At 46.1% G+C, this 16,659-nt stretch overlaps 1 protein-coding gene across 5 annotated transcripts; it reads left to right on the top strand.

The window, feature by feature from the left end:
• The first annotated feature begins 3,292 nt into the window (after window positions 1-3,292).
• LOC146010192 (uncharacterized) lies at window positions 3,293-15,140 on the top strand. Of its 5 annotated transcripts, XR_014444736.1 has the most exons (6): window positions 3,294-3,401; window positions 4,764-4,876; window positions 10,525-10,716; window positions 11,244-11,316; window positions 12,924-14,323; window positions 14,396-15,140. XR_014444736.1 is itself a non-coding variant. In XM_083151193.1 (5 exons), the coding sequence occupies exons 2-5, from the start codon at window positions 4,805-4,807 to the stop codon at window positions 14,009-14,011; spliced, it is 1,422 nt and encodes a 473-aa protein (XP_083007319.1). In that variant the 5' UTR covers window positions 3,294-3,401; window positions 4,764-4,804; the 3' UTR covers window positions 14,012-15,140. The 5 variants fall into 5 exon arrangements, 4 of the variants coding, with proteins under 4 accessions (XP_083007321.1, XP_083007320.1, XP_083007319.1 ...); XM_083151193.1 differs by having other exon boundaries at window positions 12,927-15,140; XM_083151192.1 differs by having other exon boundaries at window positions 12,924-15,140.
• The last annotated feature ends 1,519 nt before the right edge of the window (window positions 15,141-16,659 follow it).

Here is a 16,659-nt window from a genome sequence, read left to right as displayed (position 1 = left end):
TGTTTTGCATCTTGCAAACAAAACCAACCCACCCTCAGTTATTGCTACTGAACGCTGGGCGCACCACCAACCAAATAACCACCAGTATTCATGACCATGTGGTTTCTATGTTGGTTACAACAAAATTTGATTAATTAACTATAATTAATCCAGCTGTGCGGGCCCTTCCCCACCCTTTTCTATAAGTTATGCCGTCAGCATGTCGACAGCCACTTGGGCCACAGTGACCAGGTTGACATGGCCATGTCAACGCTGGGATCTCGACATATGTGTAATGGTACTTCTACAAGATTATAAAATTACATGTCAGTATCTCAGTGTCGGCATTGCCATGTCTACGTAGTCATTCTGGACCTTGTTACTGTCGACATATTGTACCCAATCCTTCTTATAGGTAGTTTATGGGAAAGGTGTTTAAAAAAATTTTTATTTTATGCATTTAATACCTCATTTGTTTACATGACAGCAGTCTCTAATAAACTGGCTCGTGCTGACCCACATATTTTGTTGACATTGATTATGTCAGCGCTGATGAAATGTTGACACGATTGCATGTCAACAAAATATTCATGGTGTTCCAGTGATTACTTATCCTATATGGTGGGTCCAGCTGATCCTGGGTCATTTCCGGCAGTTAATATTGCCCATAACCTTCCCTTTAGTGCCTGATGCTAACCTTTCTGTTCCGCAGCCTACCTGTCGGCTTTCTGAGAGTGTCTACATTTTTTTATGTCGACATCAGTTGACCGTATACACCAACCATTAGATCAGGTTGCCACCTTCTTTCAAGCAGCATCCTATGAGACTGTTAAAGACCACTTCGTATCATCTGACACAATTAATATACCCTCTAAGAGAGAGGTAAACCACTTAAATATATGGTACAGTGTATCAACTAACTCAGGGTTACTCATTAAAATAAAATGGACCTACACAGCGGCTGTCTGCTGCAGTGCTGAAAATAAAGTTGTGGATATTTGAATATGATTTTGAGTTAAATAGCTAAGAATACAGTAGCTAGTCTAAAAAGAGATGTCTATAGTAGCACTCGTTGCAGTGTAATATTTATTTTGGAGTATGAATATCCAAATATATCTCATATAAAATTTACTGCGAGTATTTTCCTCATAGTGTATATACATAAAATATACCAATTTTGCCTCCGGTTTTAAGCGGGGACATTTTGCTTTCTTACCAGGCGGTGTGTAGCTGTGTTTTGTTTGTTGTGCGTACCACAAGGTTATAAATAAAGTTTTTATTTGCCTGAAATCCTGTCTCGACTATGTATGTGGTGTGCTACAATGTGAGACTTACCTGTCACAGTTGTCTCCATGTCCATAAGGCAGGCAAAAGTCCTGCACCAAACTGACCGACTCCACTCTACCGGCAGCTGCTGACACCTCGTGTCCCCCGACTACCTATGCTTAGTGGTCGGCTTAACGTGGATCATTGCTTCATTGAGAGTCAGGCCAAGATGGCTGCCCAGCCGATAAATGGGTGTCATTCCAGTCAAGGATTGTTATCTGTACCCTCCCAAGTATATAGCCCATACCGCCATTAGTTTTGTTCAGACCGCACAGACTAGGACAGGCCTGGACAGTCTCTGGCTCTCCAGATGTTGTAAAACTACATATCCCATCATGCAGTGCCACAGTTTTAGCATTTCTTTATAGCAAAACTCTGGCAAGGCATGCTGGGACTTATAGTTTCACCAGAGGAGGGTAAGTATAAAGCATAACACACACACAACACACATTTCCCCCACTAACAACATCATATCTCCACTATCCACGTTATACCCCCAGTAATTTAATTTAAAAGGTGGGTTTAGGTGCTGGTGCGTACACAAAGATGTATGGGGCAGGACAATAACATGAGCAGATGTCTACATGCATTATTTATTTTCTTCTGCAGAAATTAAGATCAAGGCGCCAAGTGGGTTGAGAAGCGGGTACAAATTCCCCAGGTCCGGAAGGGTATCCGGACTATTTGTCTACAACAAGAAGATAGACAGCCATTAGTTCGACAACTCAATAGGTCGACATACCATTAGGTCGACAGTGTCTAGGTTGACAGTCAAAAGGTCGACATGGGGTTTTCACTGTATTTTGAGCCGACATGTGCCGACAGGTGGTATTTCATGCCCTACCATCCACTAGGGCGTGGTGTGAGAATAGAATAGTGTGCCAAGCGCAGCGAGGCACCATGCCCGAAGCATCGCGAGCGAAGCGAGGGGCTGCGATTCACTACAAACTGTGTCCATGTCGACTGTGTCGACATTTGGGTAAAAAAACAGTGAAAACCCCCATGTCGACCTTTTGACTGTCGACCTAATGACATGTTGACCTAATGATATGTCGACCTAATGGCAGTGTCGACCTATTGAGTTGTCGAACTAATGGTGTCGACCTAATGGCTGTCTATCTTCTTGTTGTAGACAAATGGTCCCGCATCCGTCCGGAAGTGTCCAAGCGGCCTGATGTGAGCTGGGCTGTTTATTCTGGACACAATCTAGATCAATTAGTATATTTCATTTTCTATGGGGGAAGAGACCACCCAGATATGGCCACGCCTCAATCGGAAGGCAGTGTGCCAATCTAGGATAGGGTAAAGTACCCCAAAGCCGATATCCATAAGTAAAAGGGCGTGGCTTCATGTGTAAGGGGCGTGACTACAGAATAGTACCAATGCACATTACTCTGTACAGTAGTGTCTGTTATTCAAATTACACCACACTGAAATACTCCTTTACACACATTTCCACCATCAATGCCAAACTATTGTCAGTTGCCAACCATCGATGGTTGATGACCATTCCTAGTACTGGAGATGTGGAGATAACCATTGGATTTATAAGGGGAAAGCATAAGATGGATGTGCTTTAATTAATAACAATTCTCACTTCTCCCATTTACAGCATATATTGCCAGCCAAATAATCATAGAAAATTGCTAATTATACCTTTTTTATAAGCAATTTACAATTGTTTAAAAACCCCGAACTTTATTAATAACACTGTCAAGACAGTATTTTATTTCGCCTGTAACTATCATACAAAACGTCAGCTGTATTCACACGAATATATCACTAGTTGGCAGCGCCATCTAGTGGAAGTACACACCAGGAACGCATAACCAAGTGCAATGGACCGAATCGACAGGAAGCGCTCTGGAACGCATAACAAGGAAAGGCAATGGACCGCATAAACAGGAAGTATTTTGGAACGCATAACCAGGAAGGACAGAGCGACGCATAACCAGGAAGTGCAATGGAACGCACAACAAGAATAGCAGACTCTAAAACCCGGAAGTGACCTTGTAAATCTTCCTGACTCTAATTAGACTAAGCTTTTCTTCGATTCCACTTCCGGTCTTTTCTAGATCCTACAGAAGGGATTTAAGGTAGGGGAACTGATTTGTCCATTGGTTACTAAGTTCATGATTTGAAGAAGAAAGCTGGATTAAGGTTTTTTTTTTCCTATGTACTTGTCATTTCCGAGTCCTTTTAAATGTAGTTTGTAATTGTAATTGATGAGATTTGTGCTTTAGAGGATTCTTATGCATAATGTAATAATTGTCTGTATAACAATGTATGAATACATCTAGCTAGGAACATAGTATAGCTTTATTGCATATGCAGATAGCACAGATTGGGTTCTGTTATAAACATGGGATCTGGCTATATTCCTGTCAGTCCTATAAATGCACATATTGGGGCACTTGCAGAGCTGGATTTCATTGCGATTTGCATTTGTTGTCCCCTGCAATCTGCATGCTGTTGGCATAGGTTTACCATACTGTCCCTTTAAACTAGGAATGCCATGTCGACCAATAGTGTTGACCTTTTGACTTTATACCCAGACATTATCGACCTGAAAACCCCGTACCCAGTCTCCTGTGATCTCCCCCTTCCTCCTCTATTGTCCACCCCCTCAGCCGCTTCTCTCCCCATTGGACCAGCTAAGTCCATGCTAAAACCAACAGGAATGCTTTGTCGGCATTCTAATTGACATGCCAGCATTGCGATAAATAATGTCAAAATGTACTGACGCAACCTATCTCTGCAGGAACTATTATTCTCAGCTTGTCCCCCTCCCCCCTCCTTAGGGACTGTAATCTCTGATGAGTATGACCCTGTCTGCCTGCACCTTGTCTGCCACCTGAAATTACTAAATTGCTGCTGCTGATATATACAGTAGAGTCAGGGCCACCATCAGGGGGATGCTGCGGGTACAGATGTCCTGGGCCTGGCCACTCATTCCGCCCACCGCACCCCCTGACTGCCTCCGCTGAGCTGCCCCCGCTGAAGCCCACTGCTCCCAGAGCGCAGGCTTCTCTTTCACCGCCACACACTGGAAGCCATTTAAAATGCGGCACCATCTGGTGAGCCAATTAGAGCTTGCATACTGACAACTGCTCTCATTGGCTGCCGGAATGTGAGCCATGATTGGCTTTCAAGTCGGCACCATATTTTAAATGTCCGCCAGCATCCGGAGGTGGAGGAGAAGACTGCGCTGCAGGAGCAGTGGTATTCATCTAGGGCAGTGGAAGGGGGGTGGCCCTGCAGAGCCGGACAATAGGTGAAGAGGGGGAGGGGGGCGGACTAATGATCAGTCCTGGGCCCCATCATTTCTAGTGGCAGCACTGAGTAGAGTTAATGGAAATTGCACTACACAATTGAAGTAGCTGTGACGTTCTTTGTGCTATGTTTAAATGTACTTCTAGTATACACAATTAATATATTTGTCTTTAATCTCTGACTAGGTTAAAGAGGCAAAATTTATTATCTTTCTGACTCACAGAGGATGGAAAAGAACCACACGACTAAAAAGATTCTAAACCTCACCCTGGAGATCATCTACTTGCTGACTGGGGAGGTGAGAGGAGTCTCAGAGCATCACAGTGACGGCACTTATATCTATAGTAATAATACATGGACGTGACTGGGGAGGTGAGGGGATCTGGGAGCGTCACTGTGACATCACTTATATCTATAGTAATAATACAGGGACGTGACTGGGGAGGTGAGGGGATCTGGGAGTGTCACTGTGACATCACTTATAGCTATAGTAATAATACAGGGACGTGACTGGGGAGGTGAGGAGAACTGGGAGTGTCACTGTGACGTCACTTATATCTATAGTAATAATACAGGGACGTGACTGGGGAGGTGAGGGGATCTGGGAGCGTCACTGTGACATCACTTATATCTATAGTAATAATACAGGGACGTGACTGGGGAGGTGAGGGGATCTGGGAGTGTCACTGTGACATCACTTATATCTATAGTAATAATACAGGGACGTGACTGGGGAGGTGAGGGGATCTGGGAGTGTCACTGTGACATCACTTATATCTATAGTAATAATACAGGGAGGTGACTGGGGAGGTGAGGAGATCTGGGAGTGTCACTGTGACATCACTTATATCTATAGTAATAATACTGGGACGTGACTGGGGAGGTGAGGAGAACTGGTAGTGTCACTGTGACATCACTTATATCTATAGTAATAATACAGGGATGTGACTGGGGAGGTGAGGGGGTCTGGGAGTGTCACTGTGACGTCACTTATATCTATAGTAATAATACAGGGACGTGACTGGGGAGGTGAGGGGATCTGGGAGCGTCACTGTGACATCACTTATATCTATAGTAATAATACAGGGACGTGACTGGGGAGGTGAGGGGATCTGGGAGTGTCACTGTGACATCACTTATATCTATAGTAATAATACAGGGACGTGACTGGGGAGGTGAGGGGATCTGGGAGTGTCACTGTGACATCACTTATATCTATAGTAATAATACAGGGAGGTGACTGGGGAGGTGAGGAGATCTGGGAGTGTCACTGTGACATCACTTATATCTATAGTAATAATACAGGGACGTGACTGGGGAGGTGAGGAGAACTGGGAGTGTCACTGTGACGTCACTTATATCGGGATGCGGTCATTTGGTCTACTGCATTATGGTCGACAGTCATTAGGTCGAATCCATTAGGTCGACATGCTAAAAGGTCGACATGACTCTAGGTCGACATGGGAAAAGGTCGACATGATTCTAGTTCGAAAGGTCATTAGTTCGACAGGTCATTAGTTCGACAAGGTCATTAGTTCGACATTGTCTATGTCGACATTCACAAGGTCGACATGGAGTTTTTCACTGTTTTTTGAGCCAACATGTGCCGACAGGCGGTATTTCATGCCCTACCATCCACTAGGGCGTGGTGGGAGAATAAAATAGTGTGCCGAGCGTAGCGAGGCACCGTGCCCGACGCATAGCGAGCGCAGCGAGCGATGCGAGGGGATGCAGTGCACTTTAAACTGTGTCCATGTCGACTGTGTTGACATTCAGGTAAAAAAACAGTGAAAAACCCCATGTCGACCTTGTGAATGTCGACATAGACAATGTCGAACTAATGACCTTGTCGAACTAATGACCTGTCGAACTAATGACCTTTCAACCTAGAATCATGTCGACCTTTTCCCATGTCGACCTAGAGTCATGTCGACCTTTTAGCATGTCGACCTAATGGATTCGACCTAATGACTTTCGACCATAATGCAATAGACCAAATGATCCCAACCCCTTATATCTATAGTAATAATACAGGGACGTGACTGGGGAGGTGAGGGGATCTGGGAGTGTCACTGTGGCATCACTTATATCTATAGTAATAATACAGGGAGGTGAGGGGATCTGGCAGTGTCACTGTGACATCACTTATATCTATAGTAATAATACAGGGAGGTGACTGGGGAGGTGAGGAGATCTGGGAGCGTCACTGTGACATCACTTATATCTATAGTAATAATACAGGGACATGACTGGGGAGGTTAGGGGATCTGGGAGTGTCACTGTGACATCACTTATATCTATAGTAATAATACAGGGACATGACTGGGGAGGTGAGGGGATCTGGGAGCGTCACAGTGACATCACTTATAGCTATAGTAATAATACAGGGATGTGACTGGGGAGGTGAGGGGATCTTGGAGCATCACTGTGACATCACTTATATCTATAGTAATAATACAGGGACATGACTGGGGAGGTGAGGGGATCTGGGAGCGTCACTGTGACATCACTTATATCTATAGTAAAAATACAGGGACATGACTGGTAAGGTGAGGGGATCTGGGAGCGTCACTGTGACATCACTTATATCTATAGTAATAATACAGGGACGTGACTGGGGAGGTGAGGGGATCTGGGAGTGTCACTGTGACATCACTTACATCTATAGTAATAATACAGGGACATGACTGGGGAGGTGAGGGGATCTGGGAGTGTCACTGTGACATCACTTACATCTATAGTAATAATACAGGGACATGACTGGGGAGGTGAGGGGATCTGGGAGCGTCACTGTGACATCACTTATATCTATAGTAATAATACAGGGATGTGACTGGGGAGGTGAGGGGATCTTGGAGCATCACTGTGACATCACTTATATCTATAGTAATAATACAGGGACATGACTGGGGAGGTGAGGGGATCTGGGAGCGTCACTGTGACATCACTTATATCTATAGTAATAATACAGGGATGTGACTGGGGAGGTGAGGGGATCTGGGAGCGTCACTGTGACATCACTTATATCTATAGTAATAATACAGGGACGTGACTGGGGAGGTGAGGGGATCTGGGAGTGTCACTGTGACATCACTTACATCTATAGTAATAATACAGGGACATGACTGGGGAGGTGAGGGGATCTGGGAGTGTCACTGTGACATCACTTACATCTATAGTAATAATACAGGGACGTGACTGAGGAGGTGAGGAGATGTGGGAGTGTCACTGTGACATCACTTATATCTATAGTAATAATACAGGGACATGACTGGGGAGGTGAGGGGATCTGGGAGCGTCACTGTGACATCCCCTATATCTATAGTAATAATACAGGGACATGACTGGGGAGGTGAGGGGATCTGGGAGGGTCACTGTGACATCACTTACAGTATATCTATAGTAATAATACAGGGATGTGACTGGGGAGGTGAGGGGGTCTGGGAGTGTCACTGTGACGTCACTTATATCTATAGTAATAATACAGTTACGTGACTGGGGAGGTGAGGGGATCTGGGAGCGTCACTGTGACATCACTTATATCTATAGTAATAATACAGGGAGGTAACTGGGGAGGTGAGGAGATCTGGGAGCGTCACTGTGACATCACTTATATCTATAGTAATAATACAGGGACCTGACTGGGGAGGTGAGGGGATCTGGGAGTGTCACTGTGACATTACATATATCTATAGTAATAATACAGGGACGTGACTGGGGAGGTGAGGGGATCTGGGAGCGTCACTGTGACATCACTTATATCTATAGTAATAATACAGGGACGTGACTGGGGAGGTGAGGGGATCTGGGAGTGTCACTGTGACATCACTTATATCTATAGTAATAATACAGGGACGTGACTGGGGAGGTGAGGGGATCTGGGAGTGTCACTGTGACATCACTTATATCTATAGTAATAATACAGGGAGGTGACTGGGGAGGTGAGGAGATCTGGGAGTGGCACTGTGACATTACTTATATCTATAGTAATAATACAGGGACGTGACTGGGGAGGTGAGGAGAACTGGGAGTGTCACTGTGACGTCACTTATATCTATAGTAATAATACAGGGACGTGACTGGGGAGGTGAGGGGATCTGGGAGTGTCACTGTGGCATCACTTATATCTATAGTAATAATACAGGGAGGTGAGGGGATCTGGCAGTGTCACTGTGACATCACTTATATCTATAGTAATAATACAGGGAGGTGACTGGGGAGGTGAGGGGATCTGGGAGCGTCACTGTGACATCACTTATATCTATAGTAATAATACAGGGACATGACTGGGGAGGTGAGGGGATCTGGGAGCGTCACTGTGACGTCACTTATATCTATAGTAATAATACAGGGATGTGACTGGGGAGGTGAGGGGATCTGGGAGCGTCACTGTGACATCACTTATATCTATAGTAATAATACAGGGACGTGACTGGGGAGGTGAGGGGATCTGGGAGCATCACTGTGACATTACTTATATCTATAGTAATAATACAGGGGCGTGACTGGGGAGGTGAGGGGATCTGGGAGCGTCACTGTGACATCACTTATATCTATAGTAATAATACAGGGACGTGACTGGGGAGGTGAGGGGATCTGGGAGCGTCACTGTGAAATCACTTATATCTATAGTAATAATACAGGGACGTGACTGGGGAGGTGAGGAGATCTGGGAGCGTCACTGTGACATCACTTATATCTATAGTAATAATACAGGGACGTGACTGGGGAGGCGAGGGGATCTGGGAGTGTCACTGTGACATCACTTATATCTACAGTAATAATACAGGGACGTGACTGGGGAGGTGAGGAGATCTGGGAGTGTCACTGTGACATCACTTATATCTATAGTAATAATACAGGGGCGTGACTGGGGAGGTGAGGGGATCTGGTAGCGTCACTGTGACATCACTTATAGCTATAGTAATAATACAGGGAGGTGACTGGATCTGAGAGCATCACTGTGACATCACTTATATCTATAGTAATAATACAGGGACGTGACTGGGGAGGTGAGGGGATCTGGGAGTGTCACTGTGACCTCATATATATATCTATAGTAATAATACAGGGACGTGACTGGGGAGGTGAGGGGATCTGGGAGTGTCACTGTGACATCACTTATATCTATAGTAATAATACAGGGAGGTGAGGGGATCTGGGAGTGTCACTGTGACATCACTTATATCTATAGTAATAATACAGGGACGTGACTGGGGAGGTGAGGGGATCTGGGAGTGTCACAGTGACATCACGTATATCTATAGTAATAATACAGGGACGTGACTGGGGAGGTGAGGAGATCTGGGAGCGTCACTGTGACATCACATATATCTATAGTAATAATACAGGGACATGACTGGGGAGGTGAGGGGATCTGGGAGCGTCACTGTGACATCACTTATATCTATAGTAATAATACAGGGACATGACTGGGGAGGTGAGGGGGTCTGGGAGCGTCACAGTGATGTCACTCATCTCAAGATATTTTGATTTGGGTGGGGTGTGTTTAAACTGAAAATCTAAATTGCTGTGTAATTTCGCCAGCTGCTGGAAGGGGATGCACGAGACGCACGCGCATACCCTTCAACCGGAGCTCCCCCGGGTCCCTGCCGCCTCGTCACTGTCCCCCATTGCCGCCCCCCACCTCCCCCCTGCCCCTGGAGCAGAGACGGGGAGGGTTCCTGTACCCCCGCCGATGAGAAATTGGGACTCGCCTGTCCCAGTCAGATGTAGCGTCCGCTCGTCAGTGGATCTGGCGAGCCCCGGCGCTGGATGAGCGGCGCTACATCTGTAAATCTAAAAGCCATAATAGCGGATAATAAAAGGTCAACTATCTTGTGTCTGGAATAACACACCCATTATCTTACACCATTTTATAAATATCTGTTCCAGTACACATGTACCTCAGCACTGATGTTTATTTGTTCTTCTCTAAATATATAGGATTATATAGTAATAAACAAGGAGTCAGGTGAAAGTGTGACACCCAGAAGCACCTGCTGTCCCCAGGTGTCAGGAGGATGGACCCAGCACCCCATCACAAAACCTCCACCTCACTTACTTATACATGGGGGGGATAATGAGCAGAAGATACTGGAACTCACCAACAAGATCATTCACCTGCTTACTGGAGAGGTGACTGCTGGGAATGGGACATTATACAGTAACACCGGGGGATGTGACCGGAGAGGTGACTGCTGGGAATGGGACATTATACAGTAACACCGGGGGATTTGACCAGAGAGGTGACTGCTGGGAATGGGACATTATACAGTAACACCGGGGATGTGACCGGAGAGGTGACTGCTGGGAATGGGACATTATACAGTAACACAGGGGGATGTGACAGGAGAGGTGACTGCTGGGAATGGGACATTATACAGAAACACCGGGGGATGTGACTGGGGAGGTGACTGCTGGGAATGGGGCATTATACAGTAACACCAGGTGATGTGACCGGAGAGATGACTGTTGGGAATGGGGAATTATACATTAACACCAGGGGATGTGACCGGAGAGGTGACTGCTGAGTTTGGGGCTTTATACAGTAACACTGGGGGATGTGACTGCTGGGAACGGGGCACTATACACAGGGGCTGTCTATATAATTGTATGTCCTGTTCCAGTAGTGTCGTGTTTTCAGTTGTCTTTTTCCTGTGCAGGCCTGTAACTACAAAAGTGAAGATCTTTATGAGGACCTTATTTTTGAGAATCACCAGCCACATACGCTACAAGGTAAGAAACGTAATGACTGCCATGTTTGTGTGCACGTTCCAAATTCGCAAACAGAGAGTCTCTGAGCAGTGCGTATGACGCCTGCAACGTCTGTTTCTGATGGGATTGTTCTGGGTGTAGGGAAGAGAACCCCGTCTCTTAGGGACCTGCCACGCACAGCGGGCTGTGATGGGCAAGCATAAGCTGGGTATAGTTAGGGCATATTTACCTAATAGTGTCACAATCGGGCACACCCGCAGGTACTGAAAGGCTTGTAGAACAATACACGAATATGAGCGCAGTGTCTTCCCGCTGCACTACTCCACCTCTTCTGATTGGCCATCATTGCCATTTGGCCCCAACACAGTTTTATATTAGAATATAGGGAAGTAGGGAAGAAAATTCCATTTATATCTGATGTGAGGGTTGTATATAATGACATTCTATATTGAAAGTGCATCTTTTTGCATTTAATAAATAACGGTAAAGTCCGTATTCTCACTTATTTACTGTGTATAACGCTGCGTTACATTATTGTAGTGTGTACTAATAAGGTAGTGGGGGTACTTGTTTCCTAGCACGGCGCCCATCGCATCGTATACCATAAGCCTTACAATGGTATGCGATGCGACGCGATGGCACCCGATGTTATACTATTTAAAATCGTAAACCATTGTTTATGGCATACAATGCGATGGGATACGATTTTAAAATTGTATAAGCTCCCTAATGGGTGCTTTCAATGTTAAATGGCCCCCCCTATAAGATTATTAATTGTATAAGCACCGTAATGGGTGCTTACAATGTTAAAAGTACCCCCACAACGCCAACCCGAAGCGTGGCGAGCGCAGCGGTACGCTTCCTCTGACCTTTTCATACCCCCACCATCCACGTCGGCGTGGAGTTGATTTTAGATAGTGTGGCAAGCACAGCGAGCCACCAAGCCCAAAGCGTGGCGAGCCCCGTGATGGGACGTGGAATACATGTAAAGTAATACGCGTCCGCTCGCCACACTATATAAACTCAATTCCACGCCGACGTGGATACTGGGCGTATGAAAAGGTTGTGCTTCCGGTTGCCGTTGATAGTGGGGGTGCATTTAACATTGTAAGCAACCATTAGGGTGCTTATACAATCAAAAATCGTATAGGGGGGCCATTTGACATTGAAAACACCCATTAGGGTGCTTATACAATTTTAAATCGCATAGCATGCGGCTATATGGCATGCGATGCGATACAATGCATAAGATGCCATACGATTGAAAATCGTGGGCGCCGTGCTAGGAAACGAGTACCGTAGTGTGAGGTAGAAATTTACCAATGACACAAGCCAGCTGCATTTAGAAGTGGGGAAGTTTCTATCCCCTAACGGAGGGATTGTGGCCTCTTCCCACCCCAGCAATGGCAGAAAATGGCATCTGACTATCAGTCACTGGCAATCTGCGTCCGTCATCGCAAGTCTTTGCTTGCGCAAAGTGCTGGTAATCAGCAGCAACTCCAAATACATACAAATCCCCCTCCCCTTTATCTGCTTTATAACCATTGAGTTGGTTTTGCAAAATCAGAGATTTAACTCACTTCTAAAATAAATTCTTCTCTGACTAACTACCGTGCGTTTCCTCCCAGCAGATCATTCGAACGCCAGAGATACCCGAGGAAGACTCCGCTGTCCAAGTCCCATAAACGGCCACCTGACCAAAGAACAGCGCTCTAATGGCACGTACCTGGGAACCGCCTACTCCCCAATGTGTAAAGAGGAGACGATTGGCTGTCCTAAAATTCTGGCCGAGGAATCCAACGTTAAAAGAGATCTCCCAGACTCTGACACTGAGACCGTTACGGAACATACCAAGTATTGTTCTGACTCTAGCACGGAGGACTCATGCGATGAAGGACCGCTAATGGAACGCAGAGTTGGAACACAGACCGAAAGCGCCAGTATGGAAAATGTGTTTGATCCTGTTAAGGAGGAATCTGAACAAGGGAGTCTCAGAGGTACTGATGCAGATGGTTCCAAGATAAAACTCAAATCTGGTGTTAAGGCCAGCGGTACAAAGGCAACTTCCCCAGAGGGTGACCAGAATGAGTGGCGGACTCCGACTGTGTCTCTCCATATAGCACCGGGCATAAGGACTTATACGTGTTCTGAATGTGAGGAGAGCTTTACGTGTACCTCCGATCTCCTCAAACACCAGACCCATCACCGAGGCTCGCAGCTATTCATGTGCGATGTGTGCGGGAAGAACTTTACCAGCAAGTCCAACCTGGCCAAGCACCATAAAATCCACACTGGGGAGAAGCCGCACTCCTGCTCGGAGTGCGGGAAACGGTTCCGGGAGAAGCACTATCTCATCTCGCACCAGTCCGTCCATATTGGGCCGCAACTTATCGCCTGCCCTCAGTGCGGCAAGGGCTACACCTCCAAGTCCAACCTCACCAAACATCAGAGGACTCACACCGGAGAGAAGCCGTTCGCTTGCGCCGAGTGCGGCAAGTCTTTCAATCAGAGGTCGGTGCTGATGACGCACCGTAGGACGCACACGGGGGAGAAGCCGTTTGCCTGTCACGCCTGCGGGAAGCGGTTTGCCGATAACTTGCAGCTGACCCGGCATAGCGCCACCCACACCGGGGAGAAGCCGTTCATCTGCTCGGAATGCGGGAAGTGTTTTAGTCAAAGGAACATTCTCCTTAAGCATCTACACATTCACAAGTGATGGAAGCGGTGACTTGGAATTGACCCGTATACTCCAGCGCGCTCATTGTCTTGTTGAGCCCAAGGCAAGCTTGCAGACTGCTGTCAAAGTACAGATCCCAAAATGCCGTGCCACAGTTTTAGCATCCACCAATCGCAAAGCTATGGCAGAGCATGCTGATTGGTCTATTTCCACAGCATATGAACAAGGGTAAATGTGATAGCCTGCAAGTGGGCGGAGCTATTGTTAAACCAATGCAGGGCCCCTAATCAACTTATTTTTTTTAAGTTTAAGAAAAACTATGAATTTGTGTGTGTTTTTAATAAGTGATGAGTGATAAGCAACCAGCCAATCAGCTCCTACCTGACATTTTTCAAATCAAGCCTGTAACATGATAGGTAGGAGCTGATTGGCTGGCTGTTATCACTCTCCATTTTATCACTTTTTGAAGCTTGATACATCTGGCCCTCCGTGCGTTTTAACACCCAAAATCAGATTGTCAGCTCTTGTGTTTATGTACTGTATGGTTATAGATTATCACCAATATCACCATGACAGGCAGGCCTGTAGGAGAGCATTGTTGCTATTACAGGTTAGGTGCCTGTCTCTTAGTGCCGCAGGAGCTGCTGGGAGTTGTAGTCCAGCTCTGTCATTTGCGCTGTATAAACAGCGTGAAATGTGGATCCGTTTTAAACTACAATTCCCGACAGCTGGCACAGCTTCTCTGTGTGACGTTCCCTGGAATGGCGGCGCATGAGAGGGTGTGACCTAGGAAGGAGGGTGGGAGCAATGACAGGTGAGGAGGAGTGTAATAAGGTCACTGTGCTGGTGTTGATTGGTGTGTGTGCTGGGGGAGCGGGGGATTTGAGGTAGTTAAAGAGATGGGCGTTTTCATGCTACAGTTGAAATGGAGTCTTGAAGTTAGCCAGCCACAGAACCTGTGTAATTAATATGTGTCCGGAATTAAAGGGATGAGGTGTTCACCCTACAAATGTCCATGTAAGGCAGAGGCCCAAATCATTTCTGTTGCAGGCGGACTCTGCGGGATCCCGTATACATGTTATCACTTGTATATACGCCTGCTCTGTAATACTGGATGTTGGCCAGTTATAACAGGTCATTGTCACAAATAAAAATGTACATATCCAGAGTTTATCTTCTATATAATTGTGATTTTATGCGGCAATGTTTGGAATTGTTACAGAATTAGATGAGGTTTCACCCTAGAGGTCAAACATTGCTCCGTATACAGGATATGTTGATGTATAATATGGATTATATAATCTAAATCCCCCAACAACAGAATGACATAGAAGAGACAGTAGGCGATAGAGAGATGGCACTGGTCTTGTGAGCTTACATTCTAGGGGAATACGGGCGGGCACAAGGGGGAGAGATGTATCGGGATTTGGAGAGAGAGAGAGAAATTGGAGCTGTTACCCAAAGCAACCAATGCGCTTCTGCCTTTTTCTAATGACTTCACTTTATCACTCTCCAAGGTCTGTGAAGGAGAGCTGGCCGGTTTGTGAGGGGAGAGCTGGCCGGTTTGTGAGGGGAGAGCTGGCCGGTTTGTGAGGGGAGAGCTGGCTCGTTTGTGAGGGGAGAGCTGGCCGGTCTGTCAGGGAGAGCTGCACTGCTATCTGAGGGAATTGCCTATACCAGAGGTGACTCTTTCAAGGATACTTTACAGATTCCAGCAGAAGCAGAAGACATCCTTGTTCCATGTCCAGCCCAGGGGAAAAGAGCCAGGGCCTGTTGTGGATGTCTGCTGCTAGTTCTGTCTCTGCCATTGTGCAATATAGGAGATAAACTTCCTCAAAATGTTCACCGTGGGGATTCCAATGGCCGGAGCCCTTAGGAACTGAGCACAACTCAATTACGAGATGAGGTGATCTGGAGTGGAGTGAGCTATGATGGACGTTCCGAATAGCAGGTGCAACAGGTTCTGGAGGATGATGATGACAGAATGTTGACATGGGCCCGAGGGCGACATCTAATATATCAACGTAGTTATGTCAACATGTTTAGAATGTGGACATTTAATGTTGACTCCAGAATCTCAGCATATGTTTTTCGAGTTACGTTTCTCAACATTTTTATCTTGTCGACTTAAGCCTATGTCAATATATTGGTGTTGATCTAAGGAGTGACCAGGGTCTGCCAACAGAGGGGTTCATGTATGAAGCGGTGATAAGGGAGAAGTGAGCCAGAGGGGAAGTAGCCCATGGCAACCAATCAGCACTGAAGTAACATCTATAATTTGCATAATATAAAATGATACAGAGCAGCTGATTGGTTGTCATGGGTCACTTTTCCTCCCTTATCACTGCTTCATACATCTACCCCAGACTTCTAAACATATTGTTATAGAAGTTGCTCATAGCAACCAGCACTTTAGCCAATCAAACACAAGCTTGCATTTGTTGTTTCAAATGGCCCAGCTTCTTAGCTATTATGTCCAGCAGTCTCCTATTCCACTATTATGTACATGCATGTGATATCATGCCTCCACACATTTCTGGGACTGTCCTGCTGCCCCACCCGCAGGCCCCAGTGTCCCACCGTGGTATTGGGGGTTGGTGGGAAGCACACACCTCTGCAGTGTGAGGAGAGTTTCTCTGGCGGCAGCCTAGCGTCTGTGGGATTGCTACTGTTGCCCATAGCAACCT

Source organism: Crinia signifera, chromosome 6, assembly GCF_055691185.1.
Source record: "Crinia signifera chromosome 6, ASM5569118v1, whole genome shotgun sequence".
NCBI classification, from domain to species: Eukaryota; Metazoa; Chordata; class Amphibia; order Anura; family Myobatrachidae; genus Crinia; species Crinia signifera.
This window is presented reverse-complemented; position numbering and strand designations above follow the sequence as displayed.

Excerpts from the sequence above, each read along its gene's own strand:
- LOC146010192 (XM_083151192.1), top strand. The coding sequence starts at position 4,805 with ATGGAAAAGAACCACACGACTAAAAAGATTCTAAACCTCACCCTGGAG. Across the intron at positions 10,717-11,243 it reads TTCACCTGCTTACTGGAGAG|GCCTGTAACTACAAAAGTGA; the intron begins GTGACTGCTGGG and ends TTTCCTGTGCAG. Across the intron at positions 11,317-12,923 it reads CCAGCCACATACGCTACAAG|CAGATCATTCGAACGCCAGA; the intron begins GTAAGAAACGTA and ends GTTTCCTCCCAG.